Source organism: Triticum dicoccoides, chromosome 1A, assembly GCF_002162155.2.
Source record: "Triticum dicoccoides isolate Atlit2015 ecotype Zavitan chromosome 1A, WEW_v2.0, whole genome shotgun sequence".
NCBI classification, from domain to species: domain Eukaryota; kingdom Viridiplantae; phylum Streptophyta; class Magnoliopsida; order Poales; family Poaceae; genus Triticum; species Triticum dicoccoides.
Genome location: NC_041380.1, coordinates 475,405,791 through 475,414,776, shown reverse-complemented (window position 1 = coordinate 475,414,776; position 8,986 = coordinate 475,405,791). Strand labels below are relative to the sequence as shown.

The 8,986-nt window shown below is 43.2% G+C and overlaps 1 protein-coding gene across 1 annotated transcript; it reads left to right on the top strand.

Annotated features, from left to right (window-relative positions):
- Positions 1-3,926: 3,926 nt before the first annotated feature.
- LOC119280310 (phospholipase A1-II 7-like) lies at positions 3,927-6,239 on the top strand. The gene is made up of 2 exons (XM_037561205.1): positions 3,927-4,714; positions 5,443-6,239. The coding sequence occupies exons 1-2, from the start codon at positions 4,007-4,009 to the stop codon at positions 6,037-6,039; spliced, it is 1,305 nt and encodes a 434-aa protein (XP_037417102.1). The 5' UTR covers positions 3,927-4,006; the 3' UTR covers positions 6,040-6,239.
- The last annotated feature ends 2,747 nt before the right edge of the window (positions 6,240-8,986 follow it).

Here is an 8,986-nt window from a genome sequence, read left to right as displayed (position 1 = left end):
ATTGCTTGACGTAGGGTCCAAGTCCTCTGGATCATGTTCGTTCCGAAAATCATGTTCCCGAAGGTTTCATTCCATTTGGACTCCGTTTGATATTCTTTTTCTACGAAACCCTAAAATAGGCACACAAAAAAACAACAATTCTGGCATGGGCCTCTGGTTAATAGGTTAGTCCCAAAAATAATATAAAAGTGTACAATAAAGCCCAATAATGTCCAAACAGAATATAAAATAGCATGGAACAATCAAAAATTATAGATATGTTGGAGACGTATCAGACACATACATGGCTTAATCATTAAAAAGTGTTTATTCACAAATCTACAACCCAGGCCAGCTTATTGCTGCATGCTTGTATGATCCCAAGCAACAATGACTTTTGCACAAAATTACTCATTCATGGACACAAGATGATGAAACATCCATCTGTATCCGAAGGTTATTGAAGCATAGTCAACATATATATTATATGCCCTTTTGAAATATATTCTCCTTCAAAACAGGCTCTCGCCTCGCTTTATAAATAAAGAGCAAATCAAAGTACATGACCAACCGATACAAGGCGGTGAGGAAGCCAAAGGCAAAAAAAAAGAAAAAACAACTATGCTACCGAAAGGTAGCATATGAGGACCTGAAGAATTGGCATGACACACCCTAGGACACCTAAACTCCATGATACATCGCCCTCCTCCGCAATGCGCATCTTAGCTTGGATTTCCACTGGATACTCGGGCGTGAGCATCTTATAATGTGTATCTTCTGTCGGACCATGACAGATGACGAGCTAGGAATGAAAGTAGAAAGGAGGAGGAGGGAGCAGCGAAAACGCAGACCAAGGGGTGGGTACAGGCTAGGGTTGCCTCGTTGTCCGGCTTAAATAGCTGGATTTGGTCCCTCGGGTGATGCACCGGAGCAGCTCCATAAATGCCTCCTCACTGAACCATAGGAGATGCTTGTCGGACAAATGGGTTTTGGTGTGGGCCCTACTCATCAATTTGATGTGGCGGGCGCATCTGGGCGCCCACGTATCCGTCTCACATATGGGATGGTTTCTGGTGTGCTGGATAGCCTGAACATATAGGACATGTTTGAGGGGTCCATTGGGGTGGCAAATTTGTGACTGGGTAGTGACCAGGACGTCCGACCAGACATATATACAAGGTTTGAGAGGTCAAGTTGTAGATACTCTAAACCCTTAGTCCATCCAACCTCAAGGACTCCACTTAACATGAGACTTTACCGTCTGTCTCGTGGACGATATGTGATTTGGTTCTAAAAACGCTAAAGTCTCTCTAGAAACATTGATCACCCTACAGTCTAGTCGCCATTAGGAATATTTATATATTTCCATTTTGACCTTTTAACCCTTCGGTTTAAGGATGGTTCGATAAGCTTGTTGTCCTATCTTGGTGAGACTATCTCTCCTCGTGCATTGCCGTATTGGCATGATCTTGCAATCCCTAAAAGGAGGCCCTTATCTTCCGACGGGTTGCTAGGGAGGACCCCTAGTGATCGATTCGTTCGCTAGGGGCAGGAGCTCCCAGTGGTCGTTTTCCATCATTCGCTGGGTGGCAGGCCGGGGCGACCCCCCATTGACCCAAAAGACCCATTTAGATGTTTCCTTTTTATATAAAATTGCCATGTTATTAAAAAAATGCCATGCACCTACAAAAGGAATCTCTTAATAGGAAAATGTCATCTCTTAAAAATGCCATCTCTTAATAAAAAATATCATCTCTTAAATAAAAATGTCATCTCTTAATAAAAAATATAGAAAAATGCCATCTCTTAAATAAAAAAATTAGAATAATGCTATATCTTAATACAAAAGATAAAAATTTCATCTCCTAATAACCAAAAACGCCATCTATTTATATAAATTTCCATCCCTTAATATAAAAATGACATCCCTTAATAATATAAATGCCATCTTTTAATATTAAAATGCCACCTCTTAATAAAATGAAAAATTACATCTCTTAATAAATTAAAAATGCCATCTCTTAATTAAAAAAATGCCATGTGACGTAGTTCAAAAACATTATAAAACTACCATGAACAATTTTTCTACAAAAAATGCCATTTGTTGAAAAATGGGGGAGCCTAGGACTCAATCTAAGGCCTCCTGGGTGAGTTTGCACGTCGCCTACCACTACGGTGTGTATAGTGTTTTGATTCTCTAATACTGTAAGGGGCACTCTAGTTCTCTTTGTGTTAGCGTCGACGAGTACCTAGGAGGGGATACATTTGGGGAAGAAGATGAACTCGTGAGAGGGGAGGAAAAAGATTAGAAACCACATCCACCAGTTCTGATTCAAGCCAATATAGCTTGTTCGTATGGTTATCTCTGGAATATATAGTCCATGTGTCGTTGCGGCTTGTGGTGGGGTAGGCCTTTGGACTATCACTCGGTCGCACAAGAAGGTCGCTAAAACCCCTCCCTTCTTGAAACATGGCTTGTCCCCAAGCCGTTGCCACCAAAGAGCTTTCAGGATCCCATGGAGCTTGAAGATCCCTCGTTGTGCCGAAATCACCATGGTAGTCGTTGCAGTACTAACCATGGTTGATGTCGACTTGCACGAGATCAAAGAAATTCTTGATGTAGTAGTCTTGGCCACTGGGGACTTCCTCGAGGGAGGTGTCGAGGTACTAGTGGTTGTCGACATGGACTTGATCAAAGTAATAGTAGGCGTGGTCGAAGCAGCAACAAAAGCGTCTTTGGCAAAAGATCATCATTTCTTGTCTATGAGCAACTTCTAACACCCCCCCTCCTTGAAACTCTACTTGTTCCCAAGATGGATCTTTGAAGGAGATTGAAGGGCTGACTCGCCTGGGTCCCATGGACTATGAAGTTCTTTGATCTTGTTTGGTTTGTTGTGGTAGTCGTCAGTGTAGGGTCCGAGGTCAGTACTGTCTTATTCATAGTAGTGAGCTTCATGGATGTAGCAGCCACAACCAAGAAGAATATGGTCAGAAGAGACCGCTTGAAGCATGGCACTCCTCCCTCCACGAAAAGAAGCTTGTTCGCAGCAAATGGAGGACTTTGTTGCACCCATGGCCCATGCTCCAAACCTGATCCGAGGTGCACATGCCAAGAGTGTTAGTGGCCACTAAAATTGTTCAAAACAACTCGAAGGAGCAGTCCACCATTTTTGAGCTGCATAGTTCGGACGTATAGCCACGAGGATCACATGGAACCGTCCAGCCCATGGGCACCAAGATAAATATTGTAGTCACAACCAAAAATAGTCCGCCTAGATCTGATACCACGTGTAAGGGGCACCCTAATTCTCTCTGTGTTAATGGCGGGGGTACAGAGGATGGGATACACTTGGGAAAGATGAACACGCGATAGGGTACGAAGAAGATTACAAGCCACCGCCACCGAGTCTAATCCAAGCCAGGATAGCTTGCTCCCTTCGTTCTCTCTGAAATATATACTCCATGTGTCACTGGGGCATGTGGTGGGCTAGGCCTTGAACTATCACTGGTTCTCACAAAAAGGTCGCTAACAAATACGTTCACTGTCATTTACCACACAACGAACTACTATAAAAATCTGACGTGGCTCCGATTCTGCATCAAGATTCGCGCAAATGAAACCGACGGCAAACTGCGGGGTTGCTGCAAAATCGCCCACAGCTGACGGTTGCCCGTTAGTATTTCCGTAAAAAGAAATTGACTGCTTTGAGCTCGGTGATTCCTTCAAAAAAAAATGCCAGTCAGCATGCATGGGTCAAGGGCAAAAGGAGTCACTTACTTCTAAGGAATATATATATTTTTGAATAAACTCCGAGTAAATTTACAGTCCTGTGGTTGGCAGCAAAACTGGGAAGAAATGAAATAATATTGGAGGCCACATGGGTTCACGCGGAAACGTCCTATAAGTACACGCCCGAGCTGAAGCAAAGAGGCCACAATACTAGCAAGAGTGTAGCCAACAGAGCCAAACTCACCGGTACGCAGCCGATCGATCGATAAGGTCCCTCGAATTTAACACCCGCTCGCCATGTCGTTCCTCCCGATTCCGCTGCCAATCGTTGGAGACATAGCCAGCAGGCTGAACGGCCAAGAGAAACCGCGCGGCGACGACACGACGTCGTCGGCGCCGGCGCCTGTCCTCGGAACCGTGGGCAGCAGGTGGCGCGAGCTCCACGGCGAGAACTCGTGGAAGGGCCTCCTGGACCCTCTGGACCCGCACCTCCGCTCCAGCATCATCTCCTACGGCGAGATGGTGCAGGCCGCCTACGACGCCTTCAACACCGAGAGGCGCTCCCCGCACTGCGGCGCGTGCTTCTACGGCTACGAGGACCTGCTGGCGGGCGTCGGGGTGCCGCACCACGGCAACAACTACGAGGTCACCAAGTTCATCTACGCCACCTCGTCGCTGCCACTCCCGAGCTCCTTCCTCCTGCTGCCGCTGCCGTCGCTGCCGGACGTCTGGAGCCGAGAGTCCAACTGGATGGGGTACGTGGCCGTGGCCACGGACGAGGGCGCCGCCGCGCTCGGGAGGCGGGACATCGTTGTGGCGTGGCGCGGCACCGTCCAGAACATGGAGTGGGTCAACGACCTCGACTTCGCGCCGGTGCCCGCCGCGCCCGTGCTGGGCTCCGCGGCGAGCCAGCACCGCCTCGCCGTCGTGCACCATGGGTTCCTCTCCATGTACACGTCAAGCAACAAGAGCTCCGAGTTCACCAAGACCAGCGCCAGAGATCAGGTAAAGTAACGTGCCACAGCGCCAGAGTAGGGCTTTGGTACGTCTAGTCGATCTAACCGGACATTATACTTCCATTCCATTCCAGTTCTAACATAGAAAATGACAACAGCTTACCTACAATAATCTACTAAACAATGACTGTACTGAAGAAGCAAAGCGATTGACCATAGTGAACTGAAGCAAGGCGACGGTCTAGCTACCATAGCAAGTCAGTGTGATGTTCCCAAGATAAGTTAAATCTTGTGAAGATAGAAAAGAATGCCTTATCTTGAAGTTCAAGTCAGGGCCTCAACTATCGTTCGCTCATGAACTTTTCTTTCGTAAAAATCCCCACACTCTATGAGCGCGTCAGATAATTGATCCCTTCAAAAATGGCACGGTAGTAAGTTAACACAACGGTCCAAAATGGGCTGCACTTATTCAGGTATGGGTTACCCATATTGGATGGGTAGGTGCTATGGTGTATATGCTGGTTGTTGAGAGTGTATGTTTGCCCAAGAAAAAAGACCTACCCTATATTTCTGAGCCGATTAAAAATTCTCATTTCTATAACTTGAGTAGCTGCACATTTACATTCCATGCAACTCTTTTTTTTTTTGCGAATGTTACATTCCATGCAACTTGGTTGATTAGAATAAACTATTTATTTTTGAGCGTCCTAAGGAATATAGCACATAATAATTATCTAATTAGTTGATTATTAACCATGCATGTAAACACACAATCAGGTTGTCAAGGAGGTCAGGAGGCTCGTGGAGCTGTACAAGGATGAGGAGGTCAGCATCACCATCTGTGGCCACAGCCTTGGTGCGTCAGTCGCCACCCTGAACGCCGTTGACCTGGTGTCTAGCGGCATCAACAAACCCGAGGGCTCCACTAAGTCGTTTCCTGTGACTGCTATCGTGTTTGCGAGCCCTCACGTCGGGTGCCGCTTCTTTAGGTCGGCGTTCAACTCATTTCCAGACCTGAAGGCACTACATGTGCAGAACGCTGGCGACGTCGTGCCCATGTACCCACCTCTGGGATACGTGGACGTGGCCGTGGAGCTTACCATAAGAACAATCCGATCTCCGTACATGCATAAGCCGGCCACAGTGGGAACACTCCACAATCTCGAGTGCTACCTACACGGAGTGGCCGGGGAGCAGGGAAGTGCCGGAGGGTTCAAGCTAGAGGTGGATCGTGACATAGCGCTGGTGAACAAGGGTGCCGACGCTCTCACGGACGAGCACCCGGTGCCGGCGTGTTGGTGGGTCCCTAGACACAAGTTCATGGTCAAGGGGGAAGATGGGCGATGGACGCTCCAGGATTTCAAGCACATCTGAGTTATTCACATCGGCCATTGAAAGGTAAATTAGGCCTTGATGTGATTCACGACATTGTATTCGTTACCAAGTTTCTAAATAACGGCTACGGTTTGTCAACCGTACCGAGTATCTTTCCCTTTTTATGCAATATAAGTGAATGTTTCACGACATTGTACTCGTTACCAAGGGTCTAAATAATGGCTACGGTTTGTCAACCATCCCCAGTATCTTAAAATACAGTATGTGTGACACATGAATATGATGAAACAACTTTCCCTCAACAATTCCTTCCTAAATAAACTATGCGTGACACGTGAATATGATGAAGCCAGTTCACCCCAATAATATCTTTGGCATTCATCATGCCAAATTTGTTGATCATATCCTTGGTGTACTTCGTTTGAGAGATGAAGGTGCCATCATGGACATTTCAAACTTGCTTTCCATGAGTTTACCAAACTCTTTGCTAAACGTACACAAAAAGAGTTCACCATTAATAAACTTCCTAGTGAACAGGGTTGAGTCAATTATACCAATTTGAACTTTTTTAACAAGGAATCTCTTCAAGCACTCATACCATGCCCTATTCAAAGAGCCTTGTGAAGTTTACCCCAATAATGTCGAGGGGAACTTTTTTAACTTTCATCATATGAACCTTGTTAAAAAAGTTCCATGAGTTTAAGTCCGCAAAGAGCCTTGTGAAGTTTATAGCAAGGTTGGTCAACTTGGGAGTTTTCAAAACTAGGAGGTTGTTTAATTTGACTTCTACTTCAGTAGACCCCCCCTAAACACAAGAACAGTTCAGATTAGCCCATACCTCTTCATAATAAAGGACATGATGGTCATATTTTGTTGTGTATGTTTTTCTTTTTAGAATATCCATTCAATTTATACGCATAGGCCGTACACTTGCCCGCTGGGCCTTCCCAACCATCTCTTTAAATCGCAAAAAAATATGAGTGTGCCAAGATTCGAGACAGGAACTTCTGGTTCAAAATGCAACGCTATAACCAACTTGCCACCATCACTTAACATGGTTGCAGGCGTCTTTCTTATTATTTTCTTCTATCCGCTTTTCTTTTTCCAATTTTCTTCTTTCCTTCTTTCTTTTTTCTTGCTCTTTTTTTCTCGTTTTTAACGGTTTTGTCCCAGATTTATTTTCCTTCTCTATTTCTTATTTTTCGTTTTCCTTTCTTTTTTGTTCATTTTTTATTTTCCCTTTTCTCTTGCAATGTGCAAACTTTTTCCAATTTCGTTTCTATGAAAGAATGGACTTTTAACAAAATTTGCGAACATTTTTTTAAACTTGGTGAACATTTTCCTAAATCAATAAATTTTGTAAAATTCATAAAAAATATTGAAGAACGTTTTTTCAAAATAGATGGTTTTTTTCAAAATTGATGTTCCTTTTTCTCAAAATTGATGAAGTTTTTTCAAAATGAATGCATATTTTCAAAGTAGATGAATTTGTTTTGCCAAAATTGATGGACTTTTTTAAAAATCGATCATACAAGGACATGAAAAATACTGAGACCATTTAAGAGATGTTGAGAAATGGGCTACTCCCAAACGGACTCTTCTGGCCTAACCGAACAGTCTCTGTCGAACATGGTATTTTTGGAAATCTCAAGACTGACCCAAACTTTCGTAAGCAGGTAGGCGTGCCCATGGTAGTCATTTACGCCAGGTTTGAATGATTTCCTACACCATATGCAAGTTGCGACATGTCCCGCCATTTATCGACTATTTTTTACCGAGAAAACTCCAAAAAATACAAAATTTGTCAAAAAGCAAAGCAACTTGGCATGGTGCCATAACTTGGTCATACAAGCCATTGGAAAAAATAGGGTCATTTCAAGGATGTCGAAAAACAACATGCTATGAGATGAAGCCTTGTATTTTATGAATATTTGTATTTCAATGTTTGTACTTTTTTTTACAATTGTGTCTGTTCAATGTTTGTATAATTTTTTAGAATGCGAGTGTTATAACTTATGAACAAAATTTGAATAGGCAAACTTTTTTTGAAATTTTGGAAAAATGAAAATGGAAAAGAAACAAAAACTATCAGCAAAAAAGAGAAAGAAATAGTGGGAAAAATCTGTTTTGCTACAATAAGCTGGTTGGTAAAGGATAGTTCTAGTAGTTTGCGTTTTTGTAGTTAGACATTTGAGCTTATCAGTTTGTGTACTTAGTGGCGAGCGGTCGGCAGTGAGAGCTACAGGGTTTGATCCGCGCATTGCCATTTCCTGTTTAATGTATTTTCCCTGTTTTCGCGTGCGCAGTCAAGGCAGCGTACTGTGCATGGCACCTTCTATCTGAATCTACTTCCGGAAGGTGAACCCTATTTGCTGCCCGAGGGTGTCAAACTGTCATGGCTTTGTTGAAGCGAAGCGACCGACACGATATGCGTCGGCCCACTTTGAACGAGCAACCGGTTTTAGGAAAATGTTCACTGTGTATAAAAAGTGTTCATCGTGTCTACTAATTTTATTCAACGTGCATTTCAAAAATATTCGGCATATATTTTAAAGAAAGTTTAGTTTGTATTTGAAAAAAAACACCGTATACTAGGAAAATGTTAAGTGCGTATTTTAAATTCACTTTTTAGAAAACTGTTCATATTTAAGAAAAGAATATTCTATTTATTTTTTATGATTTTGAAACATTGTTGGCATTTTCAAGAAATTTTGTTCGCATTGTTTTGCAAAAGTATTGAAAAGAAAAAAAAGTCGGATCTGCAGCTCTAAATAGTACTTTAAACGTTAGCGCTGCCTTTAAGCCGTACTCAGTTACTAGGCCATTTGGTTAGCATTGGTTCCATTCATGGCCAGGTTGTGAGTTCAATACCTGGTGCAAGTGCTTTTATTTTTCGCATTTATTATGGATACATGTCTCAAAAAAAATATTAATACGTGTACAACAGACTACCGTATAGTTTGTGAAATGTCTATATTGTCCTTTA

Coding starts and splice junctions, on each gene's coding strand:
- LOC119280310 (XM_037561205.1), top strand. CDS start 4,007: ATGTCGTTCCTCCCGATTCCGCTGCCAATCGTTGGAGACATAGCCAGC. Junction 4,715..5,442: donor AGACCAGCGCCAGAGATCAG/GTAAAGTAACGT, acceptor ACACACAATCAG/GTTGTCAAGGAGGTCAGGAG.